At 42.3% G+C, this 19,048-nt stretch overlaps 1 protein-coding gene across 4 annotated transcripts in view; it reads right to left on the bottom strand.

Annotated features, from left to right (window-relative positions):
- phf21aa (PHD finger protein 21Aa) overlaps window positions 1–19,048 on the bottom strand; it is a 217,397-nt gene that overhangs the window by 102,069 nt on the left and 96,280 nt on the right. For all 4 annotated transcript variants that reach the window (XR_009651772.1, XM_060911884.1, XM_060911883.1 and 1 more), the window contains exons 3-5: window positions 14,289–14,381; window positions 10,739–10,771; window positions 10,545–10,610 (exon numbers count right to left, since the gene is read on the bottom strand). Coding sequence is in view for 3 of the 4 variants with exons in the window: in XM_060911884.1 (XP_060767867.1) it covers window positions 10,545–10,610; window positions 10,739–10,771; window positions 14,289–14,381 (192 nt within the window). In the remaining variant the exon portion in view is untranslated. The remainder of the gene's footprint in view (window positions 1–10,544; window positions 10,611–10,738; window positions 10,772–14,288; window positions 14,382–19,048) is intronic.

Here is a 19,048-nt window from a genome sequence, read left to right as displayed (position 1 = left end):
GAATGACACGGCGTCCCTGATTTCCATAAAGAACTTCAAATTTTGATTCGTTTGACCACAGAAGAGTTTTCCACTTTGCCACAGTCCATTTTAAATGAGCCTTGGCCCAGAGAAGACATCTGCGCTTCTGGATCACGTTTAGATATGGCTTCTTCTTTGAACTATTGAGTTTTAGCTGGCAACGGCGGATGGCACGGTGAATTGTGTTCACAGATAATGTTCTCTGGAAATATTCCTGAGCCCATTTTGTGATTTCCAATACAGAAGCATGCCTATATGTGATGCAGTGCCGTCTAAGGGCCCGAAGATCACGGGCACCCAGTATGGTTTTCCGGCCTTGACCCTTACGCACAGAGATTCTTCCAGATTCTCTGAATCTTTTGATGATATTATGCACTGTAGATGATGATATGTTCAAACTCTTTGCAATTTTACACTGTCAAACTCCTTTCTGATTTTGCTCCACTATTTGTCAGCGCAGAATTGATGATCCTCTTCCCATCTTTACTTCTGAGAGCCGCTGCCACTCCAAGATGCTCTTTTTATACCCAGTCATGTTAATGACCTATTGCCAATTGACCTAATGAGTTGCAATTTGGGGCGGCACGGTGGTGTAGTGGTTAGCGCTGTCGCCTCACAGCAAGAAGGTCCGGGTTCAAGCCCCATGGCCGGCGAGGGCCTTTCTGTGTGGAGTTTGCATGTTGTCCCCGTGTCCGTGTAGGTTTCCTCTGGGTGCTCCGGTTTCCCCCACAGTCCAAAGACATGCAGGTTAGGTTAACTGGTGACTCTAAATTGACCGTAGGTGTGAATGTGAGTGTGAATGGTTGTCTGTGTCTATGTGTCAGCCCTGTGATGACCTGGCGACTTGTCCAGGGTGTACCCCGCCTTTCACCCGTAGTCAGCTGGGATAGGCTCCAGCTTGCCTGCGACCCTGTAGAAGGATAAAGCGGCTAGAGATAATGAGATGAGATGAGATTTCAAAATGTCTCACTTTCGACATTTGATATGTTGTCTATGTTCTATTGTGAATGCAATATCAGTTTTTGAGATTTGTAAATTATTGCATTCCATTTTTATTTACAATCTGTACTGTGTTCCAACTTTTTTGGAATCGGGGTTGTATATGTATTTGGAATCCTGACCATCACACACATATGTGGGTCTTGCCCAAACTGCTGCCACAAAGGTAGAAGCACACAGTTGTGCAGGATATCTTTGTATGCTGTAGCATTATAATTTCCTTCACTGGAATTCAGAGGCCCAAACATATTACAGCATTACGTTGCCCCTGTGCACAGAGCAACTCCATTAAGTTATGGTTGGTCAAGGTTGGAGCGGAAGAACTAAAGTGCCCTGCACAGAGCCCTAACTTCAACCCCACTGAACACCTTTAGGATGAATTTGAAAGCAGACTGCACCCCAGGCCTCCTCACCTGACATCACCGACTGGCTTCACTAATGCTCTTGTGCGAAATGAAAAAAAAAAAAATCCACACAGCCACATTTCCAAAATCTAGTGAAACCGCTTGCCAGAAGAGCAGAAGTTATTATAATCTGCAATGGGATGTTTAAGAAATACATCTGGTGTGATAGTCAGATGTCTGCAAACCTTTAGCCATGTAGCGTTACAGTTCTTCCTCTAGAAATGTGTCTAGGTCAGAAACTCCAACCTTTACAAACTTTAGTAGAAACTACAATTTAAAGAAACAATATCAATAGTACCAATCCACAAGAAGCTTAGCAATATGTGTATCGTGGTGTATTTATGTGCGTATACAAACAGGTTATGACTTTGCATGCCACAGTGCCTAAAATCTGTAGAACTTCTTCAACCATATACAGTGTAGCACAATGAATAAGTACTACAATGGATGATACAGTCTCTCTCACTCTTTTTGCTGAAGACATGCAATGTTTCCTCCTTTTTTTCTGATGTTCTTTCTTTTTCCTTAATGTCATTTTTTCTTTGATAGAGATAATGCCTGAAAACACACACACACACACACACACACACACACACACACACACACACACACACACACACACACACACAGACTAGCTCTGAGGATCTTTCAACATGCTGTCACTCTTTCTGTGCTGGTATTTAACCAGCTCTGAGCCTCAGATTAACATTCCACTCACATTGCCTGCTTCCTCACACACACACACACACACACACACACACACACACACACACACACACACACCATTTCTCTCAGCACTAGTGCACATCTAGTCATTAGGAACAGCATGGAAGTGCTGATCTGGCTCTCACAGGCTGATTCATGGAAAGCATTCCATCTTTCATTTCGATTAACCCAAACTTAGACAATCACGATAGGAGAGGAGTGTGTGGGTGCACAGCTGGGAACATAGCTTTCTTTTGGGATTCATACATTTTCTTAAAAAAGAAAAAAAAAAAGAAGATGTTAAACATACACACACATTTTTTTTCTATACCCAGGCCAGTTAGTTTTATAAAATCACATACAGCTTCTCTGCAGAATTGTGGCTGTGACTGGGCTTTCAAAGCCTTAACAAAAAGAACAGATGCCACATTGCTCAATTCAATACCTGAGACAGCTGAAGCACTGAGACAGCTGTTGTTTTCTAGCGCTTCACTCCAAATAAATAGACAATATTCAAGCCTACACAGAAATCAAAATTCAAAGAAATAAATAAGAAGGCAGCAAAAAAGAGGCAGACGACTTTAGTGCCTTCTTTTAACCTTTAATTCTTTAATTCTTTTAATTCAGGCTGAATTACAGTGTAAATCACACTTTCTTCCTTTGGGGAATTTTGATCATCACTCCACCTTGAATTGTAGTAGTCATTGTTGTTTCTGCATATTTGGAAAACAAAACCAGTGGCTCTTGAGTATTAGGGCAGACAAAGAAGGAAAGGCATGGTGAGTGAAAGTCCTATAATAATGTACCCTGTGCAATTATCTTCAGTGAATGATATCATTGCTTGGAGTGAAGTTCTCTGCCACCTTCCTAAAACCATGAAGATCAGTGAGGAAAGGTTTGTAGTGCTGTTGCATTCCCAAACAGCACAAAACCTAACCTGATAATACTATTGTTTTTCTACTTGAATATGTTCAATTACATTTGTTGGTTTCCTGGCATGGACTCGTCTTTTAAGCACAGTCCACATATTTTTGGGAAGGCCAGTCCAAAAGCTTAATGTTACTCTGCTTTATCCATTCCACAACCAGATTTGATGTATGTTTGGGGTCAAGGTCCTTTTGGAACATTCAATTGTGTCAAAGTTTCAACCATCTAGCTGATGGTTTGAGCTTATGCTAAAGAAATCTGAGGTAGTGGTGTAGTGGTTAGCACGGTTGCCTCACAGCAAGAAGGTTCTGGGTTTGAACCCAGTGGCCAGCGAGGGCCTTTATGTGTGGAGTTTGCATGTTCTCCCCATGTCTGCGTGGGTTTCCTTCGGGTGCTCCGGTTTCCCCCACAGTCTAAAGACATGCGGTTAGGTAAATATGGGACGGCCTTGGGCTGAGGTGTCCTTGAGCGAGGCACCTAACTCCCAACTGCTCCCCGGGTGCTGTTAGCATGGCTGCCCACTGCTCTGGATATGTGTGTGTGCTCATTGCTCACATATGTGTGTTCATTGCTTCAGATGGGTTAAATGCAGAGAGTAAATTTCACAAGTGTGTGATGAATAAAGTTGTGCTTTCTTTCTTTTCGTTCTTCATGATTTCATCCACTTTGTGCAGTGCACCAGTTCCAATGGCAGCAAAACAGCTCCAGAGCATGATACTAACACCACCATGCTTAATAGTTGATACAGTGTTCTTCTGTACTTCTGAGGTGTCAACAACTGAACATTTGTGCAGTTAAATGGTTCATTTTAATGTGCTGTAGAACCAAATCCCTTGTACTGCATACTGATTTGATACGTGGCTACTACATTCATTCATCTTTCATTCATTTTCAGCAACTGCTTTATCCAGGTCAGGATCAGATCCAGTTAAACCTAACATTTAATGTATACTACACATATGTACTACTGAACAGAATCCACCAACATAAATGTATATAAACATGTTTACAAATTAAATATTCATATTCTGTGTTGAGCTCCTGTTTATTGTCAATTCCACTGTTTTATTGAAGGCCCTGATACACAAAACCCTTTTTAGCACGTAAGCTTGCATGCAAATGCAAGCACAGGAACACCCCCCCACACACACACACACACACACAGTGAACACTTTAATTTGACTGAAAAGAAACTACCTGGTATGCGCGTGCGCGCGCACACACACACACACACACACACACACACACACACACACACAAATTCTGACTGGTTGTGAGAAACTCATTTACTCTACCTGTTGCTAAGAAACAAAGTCTTCAACTCCACCTCTCATGTTTCACAGCTATCAGAATAGTCTAATAACTTCTTATTTCTGCTTTGTTGCACTTGATATGTCCCACTGATGTAAGAAAATGAACAAAAAAGAAAATAAAAACAAAGATGTTCTTACTTTGATTCACTACATACTGTACATCAGTTATATAACATATCTCTTGCTGTATTTCCAGCATAGTTCACATATGGATCATTAGCATGGAAAATAATAACTCTATTAATTTTACTGATTAAGACCATTAAATATATTAACCCAGGCACGATACTCATTCATATATATCAACAACAAAGAGACACAAGAAGACCAGTATGTGGATGCTGAATCAAATAAAACTCCAGAGACAGCATAAAGACGAGAAGGACAAAACACACAGGCAGGGTCACAACCTCATTTATGTCTTTCGAAATGAGGATCTAGCAGCAGTCCTTAGCAACAGTAAGTGGTGGTGTTTAAAAGAATTTTCAGCATGAGTGAACAGAGAGAGAGAGAGAGAGAGAGAGAGAAAGAAAAGCAAGAGAGGCAGAAAGAATGAGGGAGATCAATAAATGCCAGGTGGAAAGTGTTTTCTTGAGGAGGTTTCACACTGTGTGACTATACAGCTCGTCAGACACACAGCAGATAGACTGCTCACTCCATCTTTCTTTCCCTCTGTCGCTTTACTACCTTTCTTTTCATCTTCTCCTACTCAAAAGGCTCGATGGGTACAAAATCTCGATTCAGCACAAGTTGGGTTGAACCACTACAGCAGCCTCTTGTATTTACTGGTCTAGTATCAGTTTTTATTTGAGTTTCCAAACAAATTCTCTTGCTCAACATTAAGACAGGAATAACTGACTAGGCCAGATGCCAATGTGTGTTTTCACAGTTCCTCTCAATTGCTTACACACATTTCTGTAAACAATGTCTCACTATCAAAAACGCGCCAACACAATTCTCAGAACAGCAAAAACACTTTGCAAATATACGTACTGTGAGCAAAATGAAACACTGGCTCCAAAACCATGAACAAAATAAAAACAAAGAGAAATGGTTATACTACAGATACTTATTTTATGGATGTTTTTCATGCTGCACTGATTATTTGAGAACATGTCCATCATACTGTGTGTGCTGGTATCACTGATGTATACAGTTATTTGACCCTGACTGAGGGTCTGAAGTTGGTGCCTGCAATGCTGGCTGTGTGGTGGGGGCACACTGTGGATGGGTGTGTTGTTGGGCACCATGGACACACACATACACATAGTCACACCTAGGGGCAATTTAGAATCATCAATCCACCTACTGGCATGTTTTTGCCACTTTCATGGTCAACTAGTGTAAACTGAAATTCATTTGAGTTGAGCTGCTGGTCATTTTGACAGAGAGACATTCTTCTACTTTCCTTCTTCTACTTTGTCCTTCTCTCTATCTAACTGAACCTCTATTACACTGGTCAACAATTTTTCAGAAGTTGTCCGCTTCAGAGATAAAATCAGCTATTTGTTATGAAATGTGGTGTGTTGAAATCAAATATGACACTTAAAACAGCTGAGTGGCTATGGCTTCCAAGATATTTAAGCTTTTACATTTTATACTTATATACATTGTGTAGATAGTAACATTTTAAGTATAAACTGTAAACCTTGGTCTCTTCATGTGTTTATGGTTGGTTTACATGATATTTCACCTGTTCTCTTTATGTAATACTAGAAAATCAGCAAAAAGTTTATATAAATAAAACATATTATGAACCAAATGGCAAAAAAAAACCCAAAAACAATTATATATAAGTACTAAATAGGTTTAGTCCTTATTCAGTGAGTACTCAGTGCTTTTTGGCAGCTGGTCTCTTGTATTCATGAAACGGAGCATCTCTTGTCAAGCTTCCATGGATCACCTTCCATGAGGAGAATGGGACAAGATCTTTTTGACAGTTGCAGAACATGAAAACGCTAACATAGCCTACCAGGAGATTCTATTGTTGTAATCTAAAGCCCAGAAGCTCTGCCTTACTTTTGGGTAGTTCCAAATCCCTGACAAGGTCATTCAGTTCACATTGTGTTGTCAGGTGTGGTTCAGAGGAGGAGGATGGGAGAAAATCTGCATCATGTGACATTGATGGTTCAGGACCAGAAGTTTCACACTCTTCATCTGACTTAAGTGAGAATGCTTATGGTGCATTAAGAACAAGCATGCTTTTCTGGCGTACTGGGCATATAGCTGATGGAATATTTGGATACTCTACAGTCCACTTTTTCTTCTTTGACAAACCTTTCCCAACTGGGGCAAATTGTTGATATGATCAGTTGGTTCTCTCCAAGTCATTGGCCCTGTAGAAGGCATGGACTTCCTTTTCCTGTTCAACCACTGGCAAAGAATTTTTGCACAGGTGTTACAGCATGTGTGTGGGGCCCAACTCTTGTCCTGATCTCCAATTCTGTAACCAAACTATAAAGGTAGCAGGCTTTTTTGATTACAGCAGTTATACTGTATTTTTGTGAGGCAAAAGTCACTTCACCACAAACACAGCAGAAGTTATCTGTGTTGTTCATATAATTATGAAGCATCCCTGCTCACTTTGTCTAAACAGATAAATCAAAAAGACTTAATCTCAAGTGCATATCACTGTATGATTTTTTTGAGCTGATATAGGGCAATTTGTTCAGCAGAGTGACGTAAATTGACTTATCATCGGTGACTTCTAGGAATAACATGATATCATGTATGATGCAATACCAGCTTCAGATCGCATCATTCATTGTTTTGGCAAAAAAGTAAGTACTATCCAAACCCAATTTATTCATAGAGCCAATCTTGAAAACTAGAGCCAATGGATAGTTTTAAGTTTCATTTTCGATCTCAGCGACCCAGAATTAGTAAAGTTTGACTATATTTATTTCAGAAGCATTTTGGCTGTAGACCAGTGTTATCTCTTTTTTCTTTTTCTCAGTTTCCTCTAAACCTTTTCACCATAAACCAGCATCTCATTACTCTACATATGTTAAGCTCACTTCTGCTGCAGGATGGATGGATAGATGTTGAGCTTAAGGTTGTAAATCCATGAAGGGACTAAATCCTTGTCAAGCCAAGATGGGCTCTCTTTTTCACAAGGACTCCATATGCTATTCCAGTGAATAAATCATCTTGCAATCTCCCTGCACTGTAGCCTCCATAAGGTGATGGTGGGAGATAATAGATGACATTAGCATTGCTGTTTTACAGCACTGCGAAAGGGAAAGCCGAGCGCATAAGTCTTTCCTTGCCAGTACATAGCCTCTCCTTCAGCAAGCCCTATGTGGTGCCTCTCCTTCAGCAAGCCCTATGTGCCCTCCTCGTGGTGACACACGGAAACTGAGCGCCTACAAGGGACTCAGAAGCAGTTTGGCCCCCAGATCCGTGGCACGCAGGCCCACTGGTGTGTGGATATGTCCTGGTGCCCAGAAACCATACCCCCCGCTATGGGTAAAACAGCTCCACTGTCTTCTGGACCCCTCAAGAGAGGGAAAGACTAAGGAAGTAAACCATGGAAGAAAATCTGGAGCCGGAATCCATAAGGCAGCCCGTCGCTATACACAGCTTTGTCCTGGTCACTTCAGCTTTGCTACACAGCGTCAACAAAACACAGGAAGCAGCAGATACCGGTTATAAGTCTTCTGCTTGATTGGCGTACAGCTAGATGCCAGGGGCTGCTTCCAACGGTGGGACAGGTCATCGAGCCTCATTGGGCAGCCCCCAGCCAGTAAGGTGCTGCCTCGCCATGGTCCATTAGCCTCACTGGGTGCGTAGGACTTAGGGTGAAAACCGACAAGCAGATCGACAACTGTGCACCAAACAACAAGCCTACAAAGAAGAAAACCTTGGCCCTCAAGCAGGGCACCTGGAACATGAGAACCATGACACCTGGTTTCTCCGACAACCTTCAAGATATCAGCAACAATCGCAAGACCGCAGTCATTGACCAAGAGCTGAGCAAACTGCAGATGGACATTGTCGCCCTCCAAGAAACCAGACTCCCGGACCCTGGATCTGTCACGTCACCCTCTATAAAAACAAAGGCGACAGAAGTGACTGCAATAACTACCGTGGCATCTCTCTCCTCAGCATCATGGGGAAGCTGTTCGCCTGAGTCGCACTGAAGAGACTCCAAGCCCTGTCAGAGAGAGTCTACCCCGAATCTCAGTGTGGCTTCCGCGCAAACAGGTCCACCATCAATATGGTCTTCTCCCTACGACAGGTGCAAGAGAAATGCAGAGAGCAGAGGCAGCCACTTTTCATCACCTTCACTGACTGACAGAGGCCTTCGACCTGGTCAGCAGGGGCGGCCTCTTCAAAATCCTCCCCAAGATAGGATGCCCACCCAGACTCCTCAGCATCATCAAGTCCTTCCACAACATCATGAAGGGCACCATTGTCTTCGATGACTTAACATCTGACTCCTTCAGTATCCAGAGTGGGGTAAAACAGGGCTGCGTCCTCGCACCGACATTGTTCGGGATATTCTTTGTAGTCATGCTGAAGCACGCCTTCAGAAACGCCACAGAAGGTATCGATCTTCGCACCAGATCAGACGGGATAGGAGCATCGTCAGCAAAGAGGAAGTCTTGAAGGCATTTCAGCTGGACTTTGGACTTGGCTCTTAGTCTGGAGAAGAGGAAGTTTTGAAGGCGTTTCAGCTGGACTTAGGACTTGGTTCTTAGTCTGGAGAGGTTTTAACCTCTGACGACCTTCAACAACTCATGACCCGGGTCAGCCAGGCCTGCCAAGACTTCGGCTTTACAATCAGCCTGAAGAAGACACAGGTCATGGCGCAAGATGCAGAATTATCACCGCACATCTGCATCTCAAACCACAAACTGGACATTATCCATGACTTCATGTACCTAGGATCTACCATCTCTGTCTCCCTCTCTCTCGTCACTGAACTCAATAAGCGGATCGGCAAAGCCTCCACCACCATGGCCAGACTGACGAAGAGAGTGTGGACGAACAGCAAGCTGACAGAGCACACCAAGGTGCATGTCTACAGTGCTTGTGTTGTGAGCACTCTCCTGTATGGCAGTGAGTCTTGGACCATACGAGCCCAACAGGAACACAAGCTCAATGCCTGCCACATGCGCTGTCTTCGATGCATCCTAGACATCAAGTGGCAGGACAAAGCTCCTAACAACACCATCCTGGAGAAAGCCGGAATTCCTAGCATGTACAGCCTGCTTAAACAGAGACGCATACGCTGGCTCAGACACGTTGTACGTATGGGCGATGGCCGGATCCCAAAAGACCTTCTGTATGGCGAACTGGCACCATAGGGAGACCCCAGCTGCGATACAAAGACGTTTGCAAAAGAGACTTGAAGGCCTTGAACATCGACACAAACATCTGGGAAACCTTGGCTTCAGAGCAAACAACCTGGAGACAAGCAGTACACAAAGGACTCTCCAGCTTTGAAGAGACACTTGTCCAGCAGTCCAAAGCCAAGAGACAGAAAGCCTACAACCAGACTGACAGACCATCCTCAGTCTTCATCTGCCAATTGTGCCGGAAGAACTGCCATTCCTGCATCAGACTCATTAGTCACACTCGACGCTGTTCCCGATCCTGATTGACAACCAGAGAGCAGACCCATAGTCTCCTGAGACTGAAAGATGCCTACTACAAATGTTTTCTAAGAACTGACAGTACTTTGCTGAGTCTGCCAGTTGACGATCACTGCTTTAGAGAACTGTTGAGAGAAGAGTACCAATCCCTTAGGGTTAGGGTTTGAGAGAGAGAGAGAGAGAGAGAGAGAGCGAGAGAGAGAAAGAGAGTGATACAATTTGGTTATTGAGAATTGTATACCAGAGTGCAATAACTGTGTGTAGTCAATTATCAAATGCATAAGCTATTTGCTAATTAGTAAACAGTAAATAACAGTCGGACATTTCTAGTTTTATACTTAAGCAGATTCCGTGAAGACTGAAGTAGTAGCTACTACATGAGAGTCAGTTCTGCTGATTTAAAACAGCTCTCTCTGCCTTACTGGAATTAGACAGACCACCCAACAATAAAATTGTATCAATGTCTGTCTTTCACCTTCAAGATTCAATGGTCTTTAATTGTCTTTCTCTAACAGACTCTGCTGTCTCTCTCTCTCTCTCTCTCTCACACACACACACATTCAGATGCTTCTTACCTGCCGCTCGCTCAGTACTGTGATCTTGGCCTGAAGGTCATGCAGCTGTAGCTTCAGCTCAGCATTCTACGAACAAAAGAAAAACACACAATCACTGACACTCCTTTTGAGAAACCATATCTGTGTGTGTCTCTACATATTTATTAATATAGCTGAATGAGAAGTGATCATCTTCATGCTGATGCAGCTCTTACCTGTGGATCTTGCTTCATCTGTGCAACTAGCTTCTGCAGAAAGAATGATAATAGGACAAAGTATAAATGTGCGTGTGTGTGAGGGACAGAGAGAGAGAGAGAAAAGCAAAGAGAGAGCATAGGCAGAACAGATTATTCAAAGCGCTTCATATACTTGGTTAGCCAAGCAGAGTGCAATTCAGGCTGTTCACACAGCAACTCTTAGAGGCAGATAGTGGAACTGCAAGAAGCATCACAAATCCTGTTCTCTTACAGTTGTACTCCATGTGGGAGTAAAGGGGTATAGAAATGCATTATTTTTTTTAGCTTTGTGGGGACATTTGGCAGCTCTGATAAACATAAAATGCCAAAAATAATCATGTTTGGGTCCTGAGGTACTACAGTAACAGCAGAGCTGGCGAGCGGAGCCCCATAGGCATAGAGTGTGGATACATAAAGAAACCCATCGAGTTGTTTTCTGATGGTTTCAGTCTTGCGCGTGCCTGCCACCATACCAGTGTTAGTAATTACCAGCCATACACACCGCCTAGTGGCCAGTGTTAGTAATTACCAGTCACACACACCACCTAGTGGCCAGTGTTAGTAATTGCCAGTCATACACACCGCCTAGTGGCCAGTGTTAGTAATTTCCAGTCATACACACCGCCTAGTGGCCAGTGTTAATAAATACCAGTCATACACAACGCCTCGTGGCCAGTATTAGCCGGTAAAGAAATAAAACAAAAGAGGCTGGCTATGGGTGGCACGGTGGTGTAGTGGTTAGCGCTGTCGCCTCACAGCAAGAAGGTCCTGGGTTCGAGCCCCGTGGCCGGCGAGGGCCTTTCTGTGCGGAGTTTGCATGTTCTCCCCGTGTCCGCGTGGGTTTTCTCCGGGTGCTCCGGTTTCCCCCACAGTCCAAAGACATGCAGGTTAGGTTAACTGGTGACTCTAAATTGACCGTAGGTGTGAGTGTGAATGGTTGTTTGTGTCTATGTGTCAGCCCTGTGATGACCTGGCGACTTGTCCAGGGTGTACCCCGCCTTTCGCCCGTAGTCAGCTGGGATAGGCTCCAGCTTGCCTGTGACCCTGTAGAAGGATAAAGCGGCTAGAGATAATGAGATGAGATGAGGCTGGCTATGATATAAGAAAATTCTACAACCCAGAAACAGATGGGAGCTCCGCTTTTAGGCAGTGCCTAAATCTATGTATTAGACATGTTAATGAAAAAAAAAAGAATGGTTTCTGTACAACATGGTGTACGTATTTAATGTAAACAATGTCCAAGCAAAAAACTAAAAATAAAAAATAAGCATTAAATAAAATTTAAGGCCATAAAACAATGATAATTAAAATAAATATTAAAAATAAAGTCTAAAGAAAGATTCAACTCACCTTTGCACAGAAATCATTATTTAGTCTTAATGTTTTTAGTCCCACATTGCTTCCTGTTCACTACGTGTAGCTTGTTCACTAAGTAGTGAATAAGGTAATACTGTAGCAGAACCTATGTAGTGCGCTATACGCCCAGTAAAACATCATTAGAAATGAGGGTATTACATATAAGACAGTGTTAACTACTTGCATGTAGTATCACTTTTAGAACATATAATACAACTGATTAACATGTTGGTCTGCCAGAGCACTCAATTTATCTGTCCTCCATCAGGGCCATCATGCTTCAAATCTTGTAGAAAGTCTAGCAGAGTTGTCTGCTGACAACATCCCTGAATGACCATACTCCTGTCATCGTCTCCCCCCTCCCCCCATGACCACACCCCCAACTCTGCATAACCATGTTGTATACAGTAGCAGCACTGTGCTTTGGAACACCAAGTCCAACCTTTCCTGTCTCTGCTATGTTCTTTTGTTTGAAGCTCCTGTTTTGTTTTTAAAAGCAAAACCTGAAAGTTATCACTTACAGTATATGTGAGATCATTTCAAACATTCCTTCTATTAAATATCCTGTTATGTTTCACTTCACTACTTGGCCCATATGAAACCCAGATAGGCTATGAAGGATTTATTCTATATTGAACAGATAATGCAGGTAAATAAGTCATTTAAGCATTTGTGTGATGCAGTCACAATCACTACGTTTACATGCACATAGAGAGAATCGAATTTCTGCCGTTGCTCGACTGAAATCGAAGTTCAAAATGCCATGTATACACCTTAATTCGGCTGAAATTGAACCGAACTTGATTTCTCGGAATCGAGCTACACGACCTAGTTTATGCGATTTCTGCCGAGCTATTTTGCGCATGTATACCCTATCGAGCTAGTTGTCGAGCTACTTCCGGAAGTGACGAGTGACGAGACCACAAGCGGGAAACACAACAGCCTCGGTCGGCATGACAACGAATCATGACAACGGCATGAATCTTTTCTTTTTGTGGCATTGTTTGCACTGTTAAAATTTAGCTCACTTACTGTATCACCAAATACATCTGTACAGCTGTTGCATAGCTGTGAATTGTGTACATAAACAAGTCATTGTATTTGTGTGTGTGTATATATATGTCCAACATCTGAAGAATGTCAATAAAAACAAAACAACTGAACTTTTTGTGTGTTTATTAAGACATAAGTTAAATTGTAAGCAAAAAAAAATATTTTTTTGTAAGCAAAAAATGGACTTTAGAAAAATATTATTGTGCAAAATAAGTTGTCTTACAAAACAGTGGTCTGCGCCGGACAGTTTGTAGCCATAGTCTGTTAGAGCAAGCCTAACAGCTTGAACACGGAACTGCTAGTGTTGCCAGATTGGGGGTTTTAAGTGCATTTTAGCGGATTTGAACATGGTTTGGGCTGGGATACGTCAGCAGTATCTGGCAACACTATAGCTCTTCTTCATGACGACAACCGGAAGTGTACCAACACGATGGGGCGTGTAGCGCCACGTGTGGCTCGGGTGCACAATGCACCTTGCACAATAGCCCGATTTCACTTGTGCATGTAGGATTGGATTTCTCTGGCACCCCTGCTGGGACCCTTTGCTCGATTACCAACAGCAGCTCGATTTGGACGTGCATGTAAACGTAGTCATAGTTTATGGGCCTTGTAGGGTCATTCCAGATGACAGTCAACTGTGGCCCTGTCTCAAATAGTCAATTAAACCCTTCAGTCCTCCTCCAAAATCCACAATTGGTGTTGAAGGCAATGTGAAAATGTCTTCTTTAATGTCAAATGATATTAAATTAATGTTTACATCCCCTATGAACAGTCATTCATGGAGTCATGAACAACATTAGTGTATAGCAATAGAGTATTCCTGTTCATACCAAATTTACATAGATATGGGACATGTGGGTCAAACAAAGGGCAATATCCTTAAACTAGCCATTATTCATAATTGTAGACAAAGTTCAAGATCCTGTACAGGTACTGAAGTGCATGAAAATGCTCAGACTCTAATTTTGACAGCCACAAATAGATTGTACAGCTCCATCCAGATTGTACAGGCCTTCTGCCCAAAGAAATCAAAATCATATTTAAAAAATTATATTGAAATGTACTGCAGAATTTACAAAGGATTTTCTGCACCAGGAGTCGCAGTCCTGGTATTTGTTACCTGATGAATCTGTATCTCCACCTTGAGAGCCTCCTGTAGACTCTGTAGCTCCATCATCAAGCCCTTCTGTCCAAATTCCACACCTCCCTCAGCCTAGGGGTACAGAGACAGAAAGTGTGTTTGTGTGTGAGAGAGAGAGATTAGAGAACTATATGAAAATACTTTTATTCATTCTTCTGATTGATAATGGATAATACAACTTATTAACTTCATGGGGCTTGGGTTTGTGCATGTTTGTTTTTGTGAATTGTAAGGACAAAAATAATGTGACGATATAAGAAAACTAGAAAAAAACAGGTATTCAGCCTTATCAGGAACAGCAAGATTGTCCTGACAACATAGAAAGAAAATTCATGCCAGCATGATGTTTTTACTTTAAAGAGGTACTGCACACTTAAATGTGTTTTTGAGCTGCAAACTAAATGATATGTCTGTACTGTTATGAAACACATCAATGCTGGTGTTAATATTGACAAAATATTATATATATATATATATATATAGGTCCGGGTTCGAGCCCTGTGGCCGGCGAGGGCCTTTCTGTGCAGAGTTTGCATGTTCTCCCCGTGTCTGCGTGGGTTTCCTCCGGGTGCTCCGATTTCCCCCACAGTCCAAAGACATGCAGGTTAGGTTAACTGGTGACTCTAAATTGACCGTACAGTAGGTGTGAATGTGAGTGTGAATGGCTGTCTGTGTCTATGTGTCAGCCCTGTGATGACCTGGCGACTTGTCCAGGGTGTACTCCGCCTTTTGCCCATAGTCAGCTGGGATCGGCTCCAGCTTGCCTACGACCCTGTAGAACAGGATAAAGCGGCTAGAGATAATGAGATAATATATGTTTATTTCTTTATTAACGTGTTATTCAATTACGTTTTCGGTTTTAGTAACCTTATATCGTGACTCGTATTGGAAACTAATTGCAATTAAATATTATACTTATCGGCCTATTCGGTTTTTAGCCATGCTGAATTTAGTTCATTTGGTCCACGGCAGGCGTCGCTTATCCACGCGATCTTCACAAGACTTGTGCGAGACTTCGAAACATGAAGTGTTAGCCAGGTGTCAGTGCTGCCATTTTGAAAACTGTTTTCCAAACGAAATATTGCACAAAATCGAGTTTAAATGATGATTACTGCCTACTTTTTTCAAACTTTCCTGATTGCTATCAAAACAAACAAAACTTCTGGCTTGATTACATCAGCATTTAAAAGAGAGCACACGCGTCTTTTGACAACGTTGGCAGATGTTGGTCACTTTCCCTGTGTCCGAAATCGCTCCCTACTCACTATATAGGGCACTATATAGTGGCGACACCATTTTGTAGTGCTGTCCGAAACCTTAGTGAGGATTATTTACACCCTATATAGTGCACTCAAAGTATCCCACAATGCATCACGAAAAGTAGTGTACAACGATGGTCACTAACCAAAGCAATATATCCCATCATGCATTGTGGTCACGCTGAAAGAAATCAAATTAAAAGTCTCAAATTTGGTTTAATAAGAAGAAAGTATTCAGCCTTGATTTAAAAGAACTGAAAGATGCAGGTACTTTGCATTGATTAATGTGGGAAATATGCTCAGTATAATATGTATTTATCACAAAAATGCATGCATGTATTTATTCTTTTGAAAACCCACCAGCCGACTGATCTGGCACGTTTTAATTGTGCGACAGTAATGATGTAAATACCAGCACGATGGACTAGAGTCTGAAAGTGTTTTTTTCATTTTACCAATGAGCTCACTATATAGTCCTCTTTATAGTAATTCCCTATATAGGGAGTAGGGAGTAGTGAATGAGTGAGCGATTTCGGACACAGAGTTTTATTTCCGCCCTACGATGGTCTCAACAAATCTCAACGAATCTCGTTTACAGCCATTGCTTTGACATATAGACTGATATTACATAACATTTCAAACACTCATAACTTGCTATAGCAGTGACAAAATAGCTATCAAAAATGCATTCCTATATTTAATAAACTGAGATAAATAGAATTTTGATTATAAAAAATTTTTTGCCATCAGTTCCCCTTTAAAGGTTGAAAATGGCTCAAAACGCCATCTACTGGATAAAATCATCCTGAACCTTCCAAGGCTGATGCTGAGGTTTGATGGTTTGGTACTTCTCTACATCATGAAATTATTGTTTAAGAATGAATGTTAATGCCCTCTAACCAGAGGTGAGCCACCTCCCCCAGCTCCCGCCTTTGAGTAGGAGTCTGAAACCGTGCTCATTTTAAAAAAAATATGCTTTCCAACATACAACCCCGATTCCAAAAAAGTTGGGACAAAGTACAAATTGTAAATAAAAATGGAATGCAATAATTTACAAATCTCAAAAACTGATATTGCATTCACAGTAGAACATAGACAACATATCAAATGTCGAAAGTGAGACATTTTGAAATTTCATGCCAAATATTGGCTCATTTGAAATTTCATGACAGCAACATATCTCAAAAAAGTTGGGACAGGGGCAATGAGAGGCTGGAAAAGTTAAAAGATACAAAAAAAAGAACAGCTGGAGGACCAAACTGCAACTCATTAGGTCAATTGGCAATAGGCCATTAACATGACTGGGTATAAAAAGAGCATCTTGGAGTGGCAGCGGCTCTCAGAAGTAAAGATGGGAAGAGGATCACCAATCCCCCTAATTCTGCGCTGGCAAATAGTGGAGCAATATCAGAAAGGAGCTCGACAGTGTAAAATTGCAAAGAGTTTGAACATATCATCATCTACAGTGCATAATATCATCAAAAGATTCAGAGAATCTGGAAGAATCTCTGTGCGTAAGGGTCAAGGCCGGAAAACCATACTGGGTGTCCGTGATCTTCGGGCCCTTAGACGGCACTGCATCACATACAGGCATGCTTCTGTATTGGAAATCACAAAATGGGCTCAGGAATATTTCCAGAGAACATTATCTGTGAACATAATTCACCGTGCCATCCGCCGTTGCCAGCTAAAACTCTATAGTTCAAAGAAGAAGCCGTATCTAAACATGATCCAGAGGCGCAGACGTCTTCTCTGGGCCAAGGCTCATTTAAAATGGACTGTGGCAAAGTGGAAAACTCTTCTGTGGTCAGACGAATCAAAATTTGAAGTTCTTTATGGAAATCAGGGACGCCGTGTCATTCGGAATAAAGAGGAGAAGGACGACCCAAGTTGTTATCAGCGCTCAGTTCAGAAGCCTGCATCTCTGATGGTATGGGGTTGCATTAGTGCGTGTGGCATGGGCAGCTTACATATTTGGAAAGACACCATCAATGCTGACAGGTATATCCAGGTTCTAGAGCTGGGGTGCGATGGTAACGGCCCGCGGGCCGGATACGGCCCGATTGGTCATCACATCCGGCCCGGTGGTTCATGAGACTTTTTTTTTTAAATAATAAATTAATAAAAATCGAATGTTTTGTTTTTTTTTCGTAATGATTTTAAATCTAATGTTTCAATTTGATTCCATTTTCGTGTAATCCATCGGTTCGTTTTTAGCTACTCTCTGCTTGCTGCAGCACGCGCAGGTGCAATGACCCGGATTTAATGTAGAGTAGGCTAGTTGTTGCTCGTTCACAAGATGTTGTCTAAAAAGAGAAAAGTTGATTCTGAGGGTCGCATCTTTCAGGAAAAATGGAGAAATACTTTTTCTGGGAAGTAGGGGGAAAACCTGTTTGTCTGATTTGTTCGCAACAAGTGGCTGTACCGAAGGAATACAATGTCAAAAGACATTACGAGACCCACGCCGACAAATACAGCCAATTCACCGGGCAACGCAGGACTGGAAAGCTAAATGAGCTTGCCTCAAACCTTCAAAAACAGCAAGCAGCTTTCTCAAAGTCTCGAGAGACACATGAAGGTTCGTTTTAATATCATACATCATCTTCAGTTCTCCTTTAATGTTAAATGCGGCTGTTTTCAAAGAGGGGTGTCTCAATATCTTTGTTGTACATTTTATTTCATGTTAGGGGCAGTGAAGGCGAGCTACATCATCGCATGGGAGATCGCAAAAGTGTCCAAGCCATTTTCGGAGGGTGCATTCGTCAAGACGTGCATGCTCAAGGCAGCCAACCTAGTGTGTCCAGAAAAGCGACAAGCTTTTGCGAACATCAGCTTATCCCGAACTACGGTGACCGAGAGAGTGGAAGAACTCTCCAGCGACTTGAACAGCCAACTTAAAGAGAAGATTAAGTCCTTCATCGCGTTCTCCATTGCTCTCGATGAGCGCACTGATGTGACTGATGTGGCCCAGTTAGCGATATTTATTCGCGGAGTGGATGCTTCTTTAAACATCACTGAGGAGTTTGTTTCCCTTGTGCCTATGACAGACACCACTACAGCTAACGACTTGTATGTTAGCCTTGTCGGGGCCCTTGACAATCTGGAGGTGGACTGGAGTCGAGCTGTCAGTGTGGCTACGGACGGTGCACCTTCCATGGTAGGTAGGAAGACCGGAGTGGTTACGGAGTTGAGAGAAAAGGTACGTGAGGCTAATCCAGAACGGGTATTTTGGAACTTTCACTGCATATTACACCAAGAGGCTTTGTGCTGCAAAAGTCTGAAAATGGAGCATGTTATGAGCGTTATTCTTGCCACTGTGAATTTTATCAGAGCAAGAGGACTTAACCATCGGCAGTTTGATGTTTTTCTTTTGGAAAATGACATTCATCAGGGCCTTCCCTATCATACCGATGTGCGTTGGTTGAGCAGAGGCACAGTTCTCAAACAGTTTTTCAAATTACGCACTGAAATAGCAGAGTT

This window comes from Neoarius graeffei, chromosome 27 (genome assembly GCF_027579695.1).
Source record: "Neoarius graeffei isolate fNeoGra1 chromosome 27, fNeoGra1.pri, whole genome shotgun sequence".
NCBI lineage: Eukaryota > Metazoa > Chordata > Actinopteri > Siluriformes > Ariidae > Neoarius > Neoarius graeffei.
This window is presented reverse-complemented; position numbering and strand designations above follow the sequence as displayed.